Consider the following 17,237-nt stretch of genomic DNA (forward strand, 5'->3'; position numbering starts at 1 on the left):
ATTTTGGGTAGCCAATGTCCAAGTTGCCCATCCCTGTCTACTCTGTGTGTGGAGGGGGTGGGAATGATCCTTGCTGTAAGGATTTGTTCCCTCTTTTGAGATACTGCATCCATCGGTGTAGGTCAAGTTCATCAAATTGCATCAGATTACTTTTTTCCCCTCTTCTTTCTTCTTCTGGTTGTGCTCTGATCATCAGATAAAGTGGGTATTATCTGCAAGTGTGGGTGTTCTTGTGCATATGCCCTCTCTTTTTATCAGCTGCATGCTTCACTCTCCACATTGTAGGGCTTAGCTCGCCACTTCATTGCTGTTTTACCCTCACTTCCCCTTATCGGTGTCGAGCATGGTTAGAACCTTCTCTTAATTTAATATAAAACAAAATTCAATAATTAGCAACATTTTACTTAAAATTTCACCCCATTTTCTTCTTATGATTCACTGACACCTGGTGTACCTGAATAGTCCTGTGCCTACCTCCTAGATATTAGCAGCACAGAGGGCGGTCTGTCAGTCCTTCCCCCCCGCAAGGCCTTCCTGATACAACTGGATGCCACAAGCTTGGTCCTGCTCCTGGTGGGGCATGGAATTTTCCCTTGCTCCCCAATTCCTCCCTGACATTCACTCAGCGAACCCAATCAGATGGCTGTTCTGACTTCTTTAACCTAAAGGCTGGGCCTGTATGCCAACTAGTTTCCATACGTGCTTTTGAAGCGCTGCTATGTCCCGTGTAGCATTAGCAATGACATCCCTGTGGGTTCAACCACGTGTTTCTGACAAACTGGAGGAAGCAATGGTCATTTGGCTTTTTTTTCGGTTTTATCTTCAGAGAATGAAAAGCATTTTGTAAAACAGCTGAGCGTCAATATGAGTTCTATGGCTTCAATCTTTAAAGAGAAAATTTGTAAGGGCCCCCCCAAAAAAGGAGGGGGGCAAATTAATAAACAAAAAAAACGTACAGGAAAGAAACAAAAGCCAAACCCCCTAAAAAGGAAATTGAAAAACAAAATGAATAAATTGCTGATATTGCCACAAATCAACAAATTATTAGAGATCTCCTGACATGCTGCAACCAAATGGCTGGAAGTTCAAAACAAATTGGTGACTTGTTTTTTGTTTTTCTTTTATTGTGACTTGAGTGAAAGTTTACAGGCAGATCATCCATTTTACACTCAACAAATCATTGACTTTGTTTCATTACAATGATTAGAATCCCCTCCATGTACCATCAGTTAACAGTATTTTTCGCTATTCATTTTAGCTCTCTCTCTTTTTTATTTTTATTTTTTTAAACATTCAGGCATATATAATAATTTAAATCACCAAAGGGCACATTCTGCAAGTCTGCCTCCTGGCCACCAGCTCTCAGTCCCTCTCTCTTTCCATGAATCTAGAGTCCTCAGCTGCTCCCTCTCTCCATGTCCCCATCTCTGCATCCGTCTCTGGTGTCGCTGCTTTTCTGGATAAGGTTCCCACATTCTGCTTGTGCTATTCTCCCTTGATAGTCCTAGGGTCCTCTGTTTCTGGACTGTAAGATGAACTACTACTCAGTTTTTGTTACAAAACTTCTACCTTTACAATTGTGACAGTCACAATTAGTCATGATAACAATTACTACTGAATCATAAGAATGTTATCCCCATCTCTTTTCACCAGACCCATCTAGACAAGATGAAAACTATTCAGTGGGGACTCTGTCTTCCCCCACACATTCTTAAACTAAATTCCCTCTTTTTTTTAAAAAATGTTTTATTGTGAATTATATGATAGTTTACATGGTGACTTGTTTTTTTTAAAAATTTTTGTGGCTTCCTTTGCTGTCCTATCGGTTATTTAAATAGTACCCAATCCCTGCCATGTGCAGGAGTGAGTCTGCCACTTCCTTAATCTCCTAGTCATAGCTCTCCAGAGGCATTTCCGTGAGTCTCCTGTTGAGGGGCAGCGTGTCACTGGTCACCTTCAGTGCCCTGGCCAGGTATTGCCGCTTCCTGTGCTGAGATGTGAACCTGCTGTCTCCTGGGGCCTCCGGGGCCTCTTTCTGGCTGTGTTTCCAGTTGTCCTCTGTGTCACTGCGACTCTCGTGGCTCTGGACGTTGCCCTTGCTGACCTCCTAGTGCCCTCGGTGGCGTACTCAATAGTGGTCGTCAACCGAGGAAAAAGAGATGGAGTCGCTGGCTGGGAAGGCGCTCCAGGTGTTGGTGGAGTTGGCACTGCTGTAGTTGTGGTCCTCCTTGGAGTCACCGCTGACCACAGGGATCTACATAACCACTTGATCTCAGTCTGTGTCCAGCAGATGATGATGCCATTCCTCATGGTTGCAATCATTCCAATGGGAGTGACTGCCAATGGCTGAACGCTGGGAAACATCCCTCATCTTAGAACCCGTGCTCTATTCTGGATCACTCCCAGAGGACCTTACAGAAGGGCTCTGTTTCACAAGTGCTGCCAGGCCAGATGGGTGTACCTGATGTGATTTGATATGCCTGAGGAGAGCTGGGAGGTGTACTGGACACATGTAAGTTTGGGAGGTGAGGTGTCTTTTTCAAAGCCTGAATTAGATTTTGTCTATGCACTACAATGGCCCCTTCCCAATACTCTGGCTCCTCTGTGTCCAGTTTCTTAAAAAACTTATTCAATGACAAACTATGTCTCACTAAGTTTTTCCACCCAGTAGGTGCATTTGCAAAATACGGAAAATGTTCCAAGAGCCAGTCATAGTTCCTTTAATGGCAGGTCCTTTGTCCAGGAGTCCTTGATGGCCATAATTATGAGGCAGCTAAAGGAGTAGTAGGGGGTTTGCAGTTGGGGTTCTGCAGGGCATGGTAGGGCATGTCTAGGTCCTAGACCGGGCTGATACTCCTGAGGACTGATTCCCCGAAGCTTTTCAGCAGGTTCTTGTTCTCATGCAACCAGTTCAGGTTGGTCAGCTCTTCATCTTCCACGGCCCTCTCTAATACTCCAGGATCGGGCAGAGGAGAGTCGAGGTCACCGTCCTCCTTAAGAGCCTAGGACAAAGCGCTGCCTTGGTAAAGTACACTTAGTCCACTGGAGACACTAATTCCGGCTTCTTACTGGGAGGAATGACTGGACTCATTTACATGAAGGCTCCTGGCCAGAGCAGGGCGCAGGGCACTATGGCCCGTCAGCAGGAGCCAACACACTTTGGTGGGGCCCATGGAGGGTGCACCAATCCCTGCGCGGTGGGTGGTTGGCAATGGGGGATGGCCGTGGGAGCACGGGTGCGGGGGTCGTGGAGCAGCATGGGACCTGCAGCGTCCACCAGACTCTGGTGTCCTCCCGCCGGCCTGGCTGCTTTCCCTGCCACATCCCGCCTCCTTCTAGCCTCCGCCACGGCGCGTAGGGCCCTGGGTGCACTGATCCGACCTTTCATAGTATCTTTTTAAGTTTCTTGCCTTACTGGACATTCCAAAAAAACCCCAAACATTATTATCTCAAATAAAACGGAATCCTGGTGTGGTACTGCAGCATAATGCGCTGGACTGCAAGATTGGTTTTAATTGCAAGGTCGGTGATTCAAGCTCACCAGCAGCTTCGCAGAAACCCTATACAGGGTCACTATGGGTCAGAATCGACTTGACCACACTTAACTTCATATTTCTAGATTTCCTTTATTTTCTTGGCTATTCTGTCTCTACTCTTCTCTAACAAGTATTTATCCAGGGACCCTCTAGGTTTAGTTTATCATTCAACTTATTATAGTTAGTAAATACAGATTTAATATCAAGGAACATCTCAGTGATCAAACCAAAGTTCACTTGTAAAACAGATTCTGATAGTTACTATTAATTAAAATATTTAAACTCATTTTTTTTTGTTCTTAAATAATTTTCAACGAAGAACTAATGGTTTTGACATCAAATTGTTTAAATAATATAATTTAAAAGCTACAAATACAAATTTAAAAAAAACACACAAAAAATAAATATATGTATGCAGTGCTGTAAAATTGTAAAATTAAAAAAAACTGCTAGCATATCTTCAGAGCTGATCCACACCTGCATAGAGTGTAGGTGTTGTTGTTAAGTGCCATTAAGTCAGTTTTCACTCGAAGCAACTCTGCATAGAGTTTCTAAGGAACAGCTGGTGGGTTTGAATCTCGAACCTTAACAGTCCAGTGCTTATCCTACAGATTCACACCAGGACTCCAAAAGGTAGAGTACAGACCCATAAGTAGACAATTAAGGATATGCTTATTAAGGAACAGACTTGTTTTTATTTGATTGAAAAATACCAATTATAATGAACTGATAATTTTATTTAACATGTATTCTAATATGAAAGAAGTCCTAGTGTGGTGCTATAGGATAACCACCAGACTGCTAAGCACAAGACTGGTGGTTCAAATCAACTGGCCACTCTTCGGAAACTCTATACATGGTCACTTTGAGTTGAAACCAATTCAACAGCACTTACATTAATAATAACAACGTTAACACAATGCAAAACAAAACAAGGAGTTATGGTAAACAGTTTTACCTCACTTTCAAGAAAGAAAAGAACCAGCATTCTAATGAGGTTCCCATTTGGACTGTTCCTCCCCCTCCTCTTTGCTAAGGCTTCTTCTGCTTGTGGGTCATGTCTGCTGAAAAGCCTGGAAATAAAACAAGAGCATTACAAATGTATGCGGATATAAATTTCATGTTTTTGTTTATTTGTTTTTTTTTTATTATGCAAGATTTTCAGTATTAAAAAGAAAAGAAACAATGTTAGCAATCTTACAACTGGTCTATTTCACCACAGTAAAGATGAAACTGACACCTTTGTTAGACATAAGTGAGTGTCAATTTCACACAGTTCAAACTCATATAAAAAGTAAAACATGTTTTAAAGACCTTTCCTTTTAGATAATCTAAATAAAACTGGTCTGGACATGAGAAAAGAACAACATAAAAGGAACTTTTCAAAACCGATAATGGATTAATGTTCAAGTATTTTTGAAAAAAATATAAGCACTGTTATTATTCTATATAAGGAGCTCTGGTAGCGTAGTGGTTACGTATCGGACTGTGAACCTTAAGGTCAGCGGTTCGAAACTACCAGCCGCTCCGCGGGAGAACGATGAGGCTTTCTACTCCCGTAAAGATTTACACCCTCGGAAACCCTGTACAGGGTCGCTATGCATCGGAACCGACTCGAAGGCACTTAACAACAACAACAACAACAACAAGGTTCTAGTGAGAATGTAACTTTTAAATTGTTGTTGTTGTTGTTAAGTACCGTCGAGTCAGTTCCGACCCATAGCAACCTTTTATAGGGTTTCCAAGGAGTGACTGGTAAGCTTGAACCACTGACCTTGCAGTTCAAACGGCTTTGCAGTCTGGCGCATTAACCCACAGCACCACACCAGAACTTAACTTTTAAATAGGAAGGATTGAAAAATGAGTTCTAAATTCTTTAATTACTTCATAATCAGGTAACTACAGTTAACCAAATGTTCCATTAATAATTACAAATTCACATGTCTAATTCTGAGTAACTTTTTCTAAAAAAAGTTTTTATTGTGAACTGAGTGACAGTTACTTCATAATCAGGTAACTATAGTTAACCGAATGTTCCATTAATAATTACAAATTCAAATTTCTAATTTTGAGTAGCTTTTCAAAAAAAAAGGTTTTATTGTGAACTGAGTGACAGTTTACATGGAAGAACATCGACTTTACGCCATCGTTTCATTGCAACGATTACAATCTCTGTGTAGCTTTTGCATTCTTTTCTGATTACAGTCTATAATCTTGTGTGGCAGAGTCCTGGTGAGGCATTGTGGGTTAATGTGCTAGACTACACCAAGTCATTTGAACTGCAAGGTCTGTGGTTCAACCTCATCAGCCGCTCTTCGGAAACTCTATATAGGGTTACTATGGGTCAGAACTGATTCAGCGGCACTTATCAACAACAACCTAATGTAGCACTGTAGGATAAGCATTGGGCTGTGAATCGTAAAGTTAGGATTCAAACCCATCACTCGTTCCTTGCAAACCCTACATAAGGTACCCATGAGTCTCACACAACCCCAACAGCACTTAACAACAATATAAAATTGGTCCTTAGTAAGCCAAAAGTATTCAGTAAAAGAAAATTAAAATCACATTTATAAAAATGCCGGGAAGCCATCAAGGTAAGAAATCAAGTCCTTTCAGGACAGACCCCTCTCTAAGACTGAAACTCAAAGGGAACACATGAGCAGGCATGTAAGCTTGCTGGTGACCACATTGGTCTACTGGTGAGTAGAAGAAGGGGAAAGGCAGTAATGAAGAAATGGGCTGAGTTCAACCATGTTCAAGAGACTTCTGTTGACCCAGAAACGAGAGAAAGAAGAGAAAGGGCTGGTTGATCCAGTGTAGTCAGACCTGGGGACACCTGAGCCCATGGACAAGGACATAGCCACAGAGGGCTAGAGCTGAGAGTGAAGCATTCAGCTGATATAAAGTGAGGTGAGAAGCACAAGAACACCCAAACTTGCAGATAGTACCCATCTGACCTAGCCTTGATAGCTTGATAACTAAAACTTTATTTGTTGTTGTCGTCAAGTACCATCGAGTCGGTTCCGACCCATAGCGACCCTGTATAGGGTTTCCCAGGAGCAGCTGGTAAGCTTGAAACGCCGACCTTGCAGTTCAAATGGCTTTGCAGTCTGGTGTATTAAGCCACAGCACTAAACCAGGACACCTAAAACTTGATTAGAGGAAGATAAAAAAACCAAAAACATTTTTGATAAAGGAAATAAGGGTATCAATGCTACTATCCCTTTTGTTTAGAGGGTAGATCGGGGTGGGCAACTTAAGGACACTGGCTACCTAAAATGAAGGGGTGATAAAGGCTCTAAGTGACTGGCTTACAAGGTTTTAAGAGAGAAAAAAAGAACACAAAAAATAAAACACATTGTTATAGCTAGATATCATCAAGTCAGTTCTTGACTCAGCAATATTATACACAATAGAATGAAACGCTGTCCGGTCCTGCACTGTTCTCAAAATTGTTGTTATGCGGATTCCATTGCTACTGCCACTGTGGGAATGGCTCTCCATTTTACCAAGAAAGATGTCTTTCTCCAGGAATTGGTCCCTCCTGTTATGTCAAAAGGATGACAGACGAAGTCTCACCAACCTAACTTCCAAGGAATATTCTGACTGCACTTCTTTCAACACAGATTTGTTCTTCTTGTAGTCCACTGAACTCTTAATATTCTTCTCCAATATCATAATTCAAAAGTATTAATTCTTCTATATTCATTGTTCAACTTTCATAAGCATATAAGGCTTATCGAAAAACATTATAGAAAAACATCAGGTACACCTTAGTCCTCAAAGTTACATCACTGCTCTTGTGCATTTTTAAACAGGTCTTTTGCAGCAGATTACGTCTAATGAAATACATCATTTGATTTCTTGACTGCTGATTCCATGAATGTTGACAGTGGATCCAAGCAAAATGAAGTCTTTGACAACTTCAGTCTTTTCTCTAATCAACATGATATTATTTACTGGTCGAGTAGTAAGGATTTTAATTTTCTTTACAATGAGGAGCAACCCATACTGAAGGCTGTGGTTCTCGATTCTCATCAGTAAGTCCTCTTCACTTTTAGCAAGCAAGGCTGTATCACTTGCATATCTTTAACTGTTAATGAGTTTTCCTCCAATGTTGAGGCCTTGCTGTTCTTCGTATAATTCCGCTTCTTGGATCATTTGCTCAGCATATGTGTATTTAACACAGGACCGGTATTGGGACATCAACTATGAAAAAGATAACCACAGTTTTCTACCCATGCTGAGTGCTAATTAGCAAATTTTTTTTTTAAACTGAGAATCTACTATTTTCAAGCATTCCAAATAAACCAAGAAACTAAATCCTCTACCATCAAGTCAATTCTGATTCATAGTGACCCTAAATAGGGATTTTTAGGCTATAAATTTTTATGGTAGTTGACAGTCTTATTTTTTTTTCATGGAGCAGCCAGTGGGTTTGAACCACCAGCCTAGCAGTTAGCAACCCAAAGTCTAAACCAAAGAGGCACCAGGGCTACATTAATCTAGGTAAAAAGAATATAGCAATGAACAAAGACATAATTCCTGTTCTCAAGAGAGCTTTCACTCTAACTGATAGTGAAAAACAGTAGATGAATATATACTTTATCAGATATTACAAAGTCAAGTAAAGTGACATAAGATATCTAACCAAAAAAATTGAGAGAAGTTAAATTTTTTTGGTAGGTAAGGGGGAGGCCTATGTGGAAGCTAGAAGATGTATCTTGAAGTTGGATCTACATAGTTATGGTTAAAGGGAAGCTTTTATTTATATAGATGGCTATGCGGGAGGTGACTGAAAATATGGAATTCTTACTAAAAATGTACTAATTTGGATAATTCTATTAACTGTATGTAAAATATTGAGCAGTTAATTAAATCTTTGCATGAGCAGAAAGTCTTATCTTTCTCCTGTTCCAAGAGTATAGTTTGAAATTTAATTATGAAATTCCTAGGACTATTTTATAACCTACTTGTTTTTAAAAGACCCCTGTATTAAATGGTGGTAGGATGCTAAAGCTAAAAGGAAGCTTGACGTTGAGTTCATTTTTCCAATTAAGGAATAATGGAACCCTTAGCATTTGAATTTTCATATAAAATATTCCATTTAAAACATTCTAGCATATATTTCAAACACAGAAAGATACCGTAAGGATAAAATAGGAAGGGACTTCAAATATTCATGAAAAAAAAAAAATCCATTATTCTTCAATTTTTTTTTTTTTCACGAACTTTTTAAAGCCATCTAGTGTTGAACCAAAAGGTTGGTGGTTCAAACTAAAAGGCCACTCCTCAGAAACCCTATACCAGGTCGCTGTGAGTTGGAATCAACTCAATGGCATTTAACAACAATAGTGGAAATCCAAGGCCTCTCACTGGCTCAAGTGCTGCCAGTTTATGGTCTCTACTCAACAGTGACTCAGACTCTTTAGTCTGTTTTTTTTTTTTTTTTGAAACTGCCAAACCAAACACAATGTTAACTATCAAGATGCTTCCAATTCATAGAAACCCCATATAAAGTTTCTGAGACTGTAAATCTTTATGGGAGCAGACATATCTTTTATCACTTTCCTGAGGAGCAGCTGTTGGGTTTGAACTGCCAACCTTGCAGTTATCAGCTCAAAGTCTAACCCACAGCCTCGACAAGGCTATTACTGAAAAAACAATAAATTAATTATACAGGAACACAGTGTTGAAAAGTTGAATGAAGAACAACTAGCATAGAATAATCCTAGGAAAGGAAGAAAGTGAATACCATAATTCAACCTTGATATTTGTTACAGACAATATTCCATGAAAAACATGAAAATTTCACCATTTTATAAGCCAAGCATGTCACTGTCAAATGCAATGCACTGTTTTTAAAAGTCATACCTAGGTATTACAAATCTTCAATAAAAACTGATTTACTTTCATTACTAAAACACTCTGATAGTCAAGTTCTTTTCTTAGAAAGATTTTCTAAAGAGAGACTTTTTAACTCTTGAGAGATATCACACCATAGAGAAAATTTTGTTGTTGTAGCACTGAAATACAGGGGCTCCATGCAGAGCGAGACCTGCTCATTTGCAAAGTCAATCATCCATGTACATCACTCGTCAAGTGCATGATTTATATCTGTGCTTCAGCACAATCACAAATTATTACACTTAATGGACTTTTGGGTTCATCTGTCAACAAAGACACTAAGTTAAATTCATGAACAATAACAACACAAAAACAAAAAAAATTACCTCAAACCAAGAATATGCTCATATTTTAATAACATATTAATCTATTAATAAATAAAAGAACATACATATTAGATCACGATCAAAAATGGATTTCATCAGAATGTTTAATTCCATGGACTCTAAGAAGCTTTATGCTTTGCCAAAAAAAAATAAAAAAATAAAAAAATTTAAACTTAAACTCTATATTTAATTTTCACAGTGACCATGAATTACTGAATTAAATAACTGTCATGGAATGAAGAGAATGGGAAAAAAAACAAAAGCATGAAAGCTTAAAATCAATTTGAATGTAATACTGCTTTATACTTCGATAGTAAATGTTGAGAAGGCAAGGTCAGAACTGTGAATTTAAAAGGACATACACTGGTAAAATGAAACATAAATAACATGGGGAGTCTTTACAGTATTCATACACTTCTCCAATCTCTACTCACACCCTTAGCTAGAGAATTATCCTTTCATATTTCAGGGAAAAGAAATGTGTCACAAGGAACTTACTCTTAGGAATGTGATTCTTAATATGCACATAAGCTCTGAGGATATTATAGTTCCCAGAGTTTGAAATATCTACTTCTAATTCTGTGTTCAGTTACTAATATTCTTTTCTAGTAACTCTGAAACAACAACAAAAGAGAATACAGAAGTGAAGCCTGGTTTCAAAAATAATTAGCTCACTTTTTGTGAAGGAACTCTCCAGCTGCAACAGCAACAGGGCGATGTGCTGAGTACACCAAGTGGTAAACATTTTCACAGTCTTCATTGGAAAGAGCTTCTTCACTTCCACTGAAAAATTCAGAAATCAACATCTGAACCAAAACAAATGTTTACTTTCAGTGCCACCTTCATTTAAATATAGAGTTCATTACAAAAACTCAAGGCATACTGATTTTATTTCTAACTTTTTAAAGACACTTAACTGTTATATAAAACTCAGAAAATACAGATAAAAGAAAATTCAATGCCCACCATTCTCCTTTCTCTCTCTCTCTCTCTCTCTATATATATATACACACACCCATATACAATAACTATTAACACCTCAAGATATACGTTAGGCCAAATTAACTCAATATTTTAAATTTGCATAGGATTCTTGCTAATATGCTCTAGGAATATATTTGTCCCTGTATCATACAGTTAAATTATTAGTATGCAATGCAACTCTTCTTTCCAGATTTTATACTTTAAATTATATTTATCACCTTTATTTACAGTATTATTTCATTTTCTTTCTGTACAAAATGAACTAAAGAGTCAAAACCATTCCTTATCTAACACAACTTTCCTAATGTCCCATTCATACAAAGGGACTTCAAAGAGTTCATGGAAAAAATTCCTGTTATCTTTTCATTCTATTGTCTCAATATCGTGTATATTCTTAAAGTTTATAGCATTTATTAGTTAAGAAGAAAACTACCTGTAAGATTTTTTTCCCAACACAGTAACCTGATTTCCAGATCATTATATCCTTATTCCTATCCCACTATAGAGTCCCTAGGTGGAAACCATCACTCATCTGTCGGTGTGTGTTGTACAGTGGTATGTTGCATGTTGCTGTGATACTGGAAGCTATGCCACAAGTATTTTAAACAGCAGCAGGGTCACCCATGGTTTCAGCTGAGCTAGCATACTAACACAGACTAGGAAGAAGGAGAGGTGACTACCTCTGAATGTTTACCCAATGAAACCCTTTCAAATAGTACTGGAATATTAGCAGATATAGTGCTGGAAGTTGAAAACATTAGCGAAAGCAGCAGAATATTGTCAGATATAGCACCAGGAGGTGAGTCCCTCAGGTGGGAAAGCACTCAAAATGGGACCAGGGAAGAGTTGCATCCTCAAAATAGAGCAGACTATGATAACACAATAGAGTACAGATTTTTGGATCTTCATTTGTTGTTGTGGCACAACTCAAATTAGGAGAAACAGCTGTAAATAAACATTAATAAATGGAACATAGAATGTATGAAGTATGAATCTAGGAAAATTGGAAGTTGTCAAAAATGAAATGGAACAGATAAAAATCAATATCCTAGGCATAAGTGAACTGAAATGGAATGGTATTGGCAATTTTGAGTCTGACAATCACATGGTCTACAATGCTGAGAAAAACAAATTCAAGAGGAATGTCACAGTTTTCATCACTAAAAAAAAATACTGCAAGATTTATCTTGAAGTACAGCACTGTCTGTGATAGGGTAATATCCATATGGCTACAAGAAGACCAGTTAATAAAATCTTTACTAAAATTGACACATCATCCACTAGCACCAGTGATGATGAAACTGAAGAATTCTACCAACTTCTTTAGTCTGAAATTTATAAAACATGTAATACAGATGTAATGATAATTATGGGTGATTTGAATGCAAAGGTTAGAAACAAAGAGGAAGGATCAGTACTCAGAAAATATGGCCTTATTGATAGAAATGATGCTAGAGATTATATGACCAGTGATTTATTCATTGCAAATACCTTTTTAAAACAACACAAATGGCAATTATACACATGGCCCTTAGTAGATGAATACATAGGAGCCACACTGAATATATCTGTGGGAAGAGACAGTAGAAAAGTTCAATATAATCAGAAAAAAAAGCTCCAAGGAAGACTGTGGAACAGATCACCAACTGTTCATATTCAAGTTTAGAATAAAGCCAGGGACTAATGCAAAATATGATCCCGAACACATCTCACCTGAATTTATAGACACAATCTCAAGAACAGATTTGATGCATTAGACACTAATGACCGAAGACCAGAAGAATTGTTGCATGACATTAAGAACTTAAGTTAGAACTGAATTCATAGCACTTAACAAAAACAACAATATTTTGAAACATACTTAAAGGAAAGAAAAAAGAAAGAAAGAAAAAAAAAAAAATCAAAGTGAAAATCCAAACCCACCACTATAGAGTAGATTGTACTCGACAGTGACCAGGCAGAGAAGAACTGCCCCACGGGGGTTCTGAGGCTCTAAATTTTTACAGAACTAGACCTTTCTCCAGCATAGCAGCTGCTGATGGGGTTTGAACTGCTTATCTTTTGGTTACCAATCAAGAGCTTTAACACTGTAACACCAACAATTGTATTTGGAGACTTTATTATTACACCTTAAAAAATTATAAAGTAGATAAAAAAAATAAGCAAACTAGGCAATCTGAATGATAAGTAAATATATTCAAAGTAATGAATATAAATATATAGCTAGAAACGCAGGGACATCTGGTATGGCACTGTAGGATAAGCACTGGTCTGTGAAACATATGGTTGACATTTCGCACCCACCAGCTGCTCCCTGGACATCCTGTAGAGGGTCACTATGAGTTGGAATTAACTTGGCAGCACTTAACAGCAACAACACAAATAGTACAAATGCATTTTCTTCTTTTTGGTGACCATTCATAAAAACTACAAAAAACTGAAAACATTGCTAGGGAATAAAATAAAAAGGATGGCTTCAAAATATGTCTTGGAAGAACAAACACATATTATTGAACCACCATCTATGAATAAGTTAAAATAGTAATTATAAAATATTTACAACTGAATGTCAATAAAAACACTACATGTAAAACTTTTAAGACACAGGTAAAGAAGTACCTAGAAGTATATTTATTACTTCACACACAATTCCCCAGAAAATAAGAACCAAATGAGCCAAATGCTTAACAAGAGGAACAGGTCCCTTAAAAAGAGTAGTGAAACAGACAAAGCTTTGGTATAACTTATTAAAGCAAAGAGATTATCAAAACAGAATGATAAAGAACTAACAAAACAGGTAGCAGAATTTAGAAAGTAACACTATCATGAAGTATAAAATAATAAATTTGAAAAATGAGATACAACTGATATATTAAAAAAACTTACTTTAGATAACTATTAAATACAAAACCTCAAAACTGACATAACATTAACAAGAGAATTCTTTCAAAGTTTCAAGAAAGAATTAATCACTGACATATTTAATTTGTTTCAGAACAGAAAAAGGGTAGGAAATCATTGAAGACATCATCAAGAGAATATAACCTTGATTTCAAAGACAGAAAAGGATAAGGCACAAAAAAATTATGTATAATTTACAAATGAACACTGATGTAAAAGTTATTGTTATTGTTAGGTGCCATCAAACCAGTACTGATTCAAAGGAACCCTATGCACAACAAAATGAAACACTGCCCAGGTATGTGCCAATCTCACAATTGTTGCTACATTTGAGTCCATAGCTGCTGCCACTATGCCAATCCATTTCATTGGTGGTCTTAAATTTTCTTCAATCCTCCATTTTACCAAACACGATATCTAAATTATATTCAAACAGAATTTATAACAGAAATGCAAAGGTGATTTAACATTAGAAAAAAATTTCTTTATTGATTTAACTCAGGCTCAAAAAGGTTGAAAGGGAAAATAAACTTCATTTCTGACTTAAAGCCAGAAAGTTCAAATTACAAAGAAACTACCATATATCAAAAACCCAACACTGGACTTCCAGCAAGACAGTGGACTATGCAGACACACTACACAGATCCCCTAAAAAGATTCTACAGAGCAAATTAAACAGATACTGATAATACTGGAACTCTGAGCTTCATTGGAAAGGATACATAAGCAAAATAAATACTAATTAGGAGAGGAAATGGAACATGGACAGTCACAGAGAAGATAGATGGTGAGAGAGGAGTCAGATTTGGTCTGACTTGACATTACCATCTTCAACTGTTGCAAGCAGCATTCACTCTTTACATGTACAAACATTGATGCGTGGTTCAGAGAAAAGTATAATTGTCTCTCATTTCCCATGCTCTCCCTGGTTACCAGAAGAATGGCCAATCCCCTCTTTACAGTTCCTGCTTAGCAAGAGGAAGGAACCATGCCACTGAGTCAGGTTCCAGGTGTACCACTTCCAGGTTTGGCGTTGAATGAACTCTGCCTCCTCAGACCAGCAGAATACTCAGTGCAGGTTCCCAGCCAATCACCCAGCCTTCAGCCACCCTCAGCCTTCAGCCACCCTCTGTGCCATAAAGAGTTCCTTCTAAGAAAAAAGATGCTGACCTCAGCACCCTTAGGTCTTGCATGAACAACTTTCAGATTTGGTACCCTGACCATACACATTATCTAGGTCTAAAGAAAGGTCCATGCAGTGCCAGGCATGTTACCCTCTCACTACTTTCACCTTCTTACCTACTGACCTCTTTGGCTGGCAAAGGACGCCAATCAGCACTAAGTACCCTGCTTCCTATAGTTTTTTTCTTCTATCTGGGTCTGGCCTTGGGCCTAGTTTTCTTTCTTGTTTCCCCCCCTTTTCCCCACTGATTTCCTTTTTCCCTTACATTTTTCTTCTATCTCTTTTCTTTTTCCCGACCCCTTTTCTCGATTTTTTTACTATTCTACTTTTTCTCTTTTCTTCTTTCCGCTCCCTTATTTTGTACATTATGTTTTTTTTCATTCTTTTATTTTCTCTCTTCCCATTCATTCTCTTCATAGTAATTATATTCTTTTCTTGTGAGACAGCCAATTTGTTGTGATGTTTTTTTGGTATGTTTTATTTTCCTTTATTATTTTCTTTTTTTTCTGGCTGTTCTGTGCTTGCTTTCTTCTCTTTTGTATGTTTTTCTTTTATTTATTTTTCTCTTGTTCCAATGGACAAAAAGACAGCTGTGCCCATACAGCTCAGGCAAACTGTACCCTCTGTAGTTCCACCTACTGGACTACAACAGCTTCCAGCTCTTGTACCACCCAATCTAATTTAGATAAGCAAACCCTGAACTATGCTACACAGATCATGAACAGAGAACTGTGCACACATTTCCATTCTCTATTATAACCAAAAGGAATAAGGTGGTGATTGCTTAAGATCACATCAATATACAATAATCAACTAAATACAAATACAATGATATCACATGTCTGGGAGAGAACAATTTCAGTTCACACCAAGAAATAAGGCAGAGTGGTTCAAATAAGTGACCAAAATGCAGAGCCAGAAAATGTTTCTCAGCAAGAAAGTTTTTGGAACTACCTGACAAATAATTGAAAAGAATGATATTTAAGTACTTTGAGTGGATTAAGAGAAACATTGAGGTAACTGCAGAGGAAAGCAAGGAGAACACAGGAAAAACTTAAGAAATGTGACAAGGACAAAAAAAAAATCAGAAAAAATACAAACAGAAACCTAGAAGATTAATATGAAGTTTTCATAAATAAATAATATATTGAAAGGGCAAAGGAGTACACTATATTCAACAGCAAGTCAAGTTAGTGGGAATAAGGACAAATCTCTCAATACTTGTCTCCCAGGAAAAAGAAGACAAAAATCCAAAGACAGTCTAATGTGGGCACCATTAACAGAGATTATTTTTAAAACTACAATTACAGAACAGGAAAAGGCAAAAAAACAAAACAAAACAAAACAAAAAACAAACCACAGAGAAGAATGCTGAAGTATTGTAGAGTGAAAACTTCCCTAAAACAATGAAGGATGAGAAGATAAGCATTCAAGTAGCTGAATTAACCTCAAACAGAATAGACACTTCCTAAGAAAACCAACGAAGCATATAATCAAAAATTCCAAAACCAAAGAAAAGGAAAGAATCCTAAGAACAGATCAGGAAAAACAAAGTTACTTACAAAGGAGAACCAATAAGACTAAGCTCTTAGTTTCAGCAGAAAGCATGCAGACAAAAAGGCAATGCAGAGACATATATAAAACCCTAAAAGGAAAAAACCTGCTAACCAAAAATCGTCTATCCAGCAAAACTGGCAATTAAATATGATGGTGCAATCAAAACATTCCAGGATAAACAGAAGCTGAGAGATTTTGTCAAAGCCAATCTAATATTTCAAAACATCCTAAAGGGGTTCTTTAGAAGAGACAACAAACAGAGACTGACAGACAAAGCAACATCACCTGGAACTCAGTTGACAGGTAGCAGAGTCCAGAGCAGAACAAAATTACAACAACGAATTCAAAGGAGCTGGGAGGTCAACTGAAGATCAAAATACTAACAATGTCAAAGAAGGGAAAAATACAGGAATAGAATCCAAATGGTGAGGTAGATTACAGGATATAACAGACTATCTTAAATGGAGGAAAAAGTTAATAGATTATAGGGTAACTCCAAAGAAAGTTAATACTTCACAACTTACCAAGAAAATGAAGATCCAAACAGAACAAGGAAACATAAAAACTAAGAAAAAACTGACAACAAATAGCACAAAAACACTAACTCAGCAAAAGAAGGTATGCAGAACAAAGGAACGAACAGCACCACAAAAAATTAACATAATGAGAGCAAATAATTCATACCTATAATTACACTAAGCAGCTCTGGTAGCATAGTGGTTATGAATCAGGCTGCGAACACAAGGTCAGCAGTTAGAAACTAACAGCTGTTCCACGAGAGAAAGATCAGGCTTTCTGCTCCTGTAAAGATTTACAGCCTTGGAAACCCTGTACAGGGTC

At 37.5% G+C, this 17,237-nt stretch overlaps 1 protein-coding gene and 1 pseudogene across 2 annotated transcripts in view; both read right to left on the bottom strand.

Annotated features, from left to right (window-relative positions):
• Positions 1 to 17,237, bottom strand: part of STAG1 (stromal antigen 1) — a 469,676-nt gene that overhangs the window by 162,793 nt on the left and 289,646 nt on the right. For both annotated transcript variants that reach the window (XM_006846604.1, XM_006846603.1), the window contains exons 12-13: positions 10,448 to 10,555; positions 4,495 to 4,609 (exon numbers count right to left, since the gene is read on the bottom strand). In XM_006846604.1, coding sequence (XP_006846667.1) covers positions 4,495 to 4,609; positions 10,448 to 10,555 — 223 coding nt within the window. The remainder of the gene's footprint in view (positions 1 to 4,494; positions 4,610 to 10,447; positions 10,556 to 17,237) is intronic.
• Positions 1,820 to 3,091, bottom strand: LOC102827356 (annotated as a pseudogene).

The sequence above is a fragment of the Chrysochloris asiatica genome, unplaced genomic scaffold (assembly GCF_000296735.1).
Source record: "Chrysochloris asiatica unplaced genomic scaffold, ChrAsi1.0 scaffold00028, whole genome shotgun sequence".
NCBI lineage: Eukaryota > Metazoa > Chordata > Mammalia > Afrosoricida > Chrysochloridae > Chrysochloris > Chrysochloris asiatica.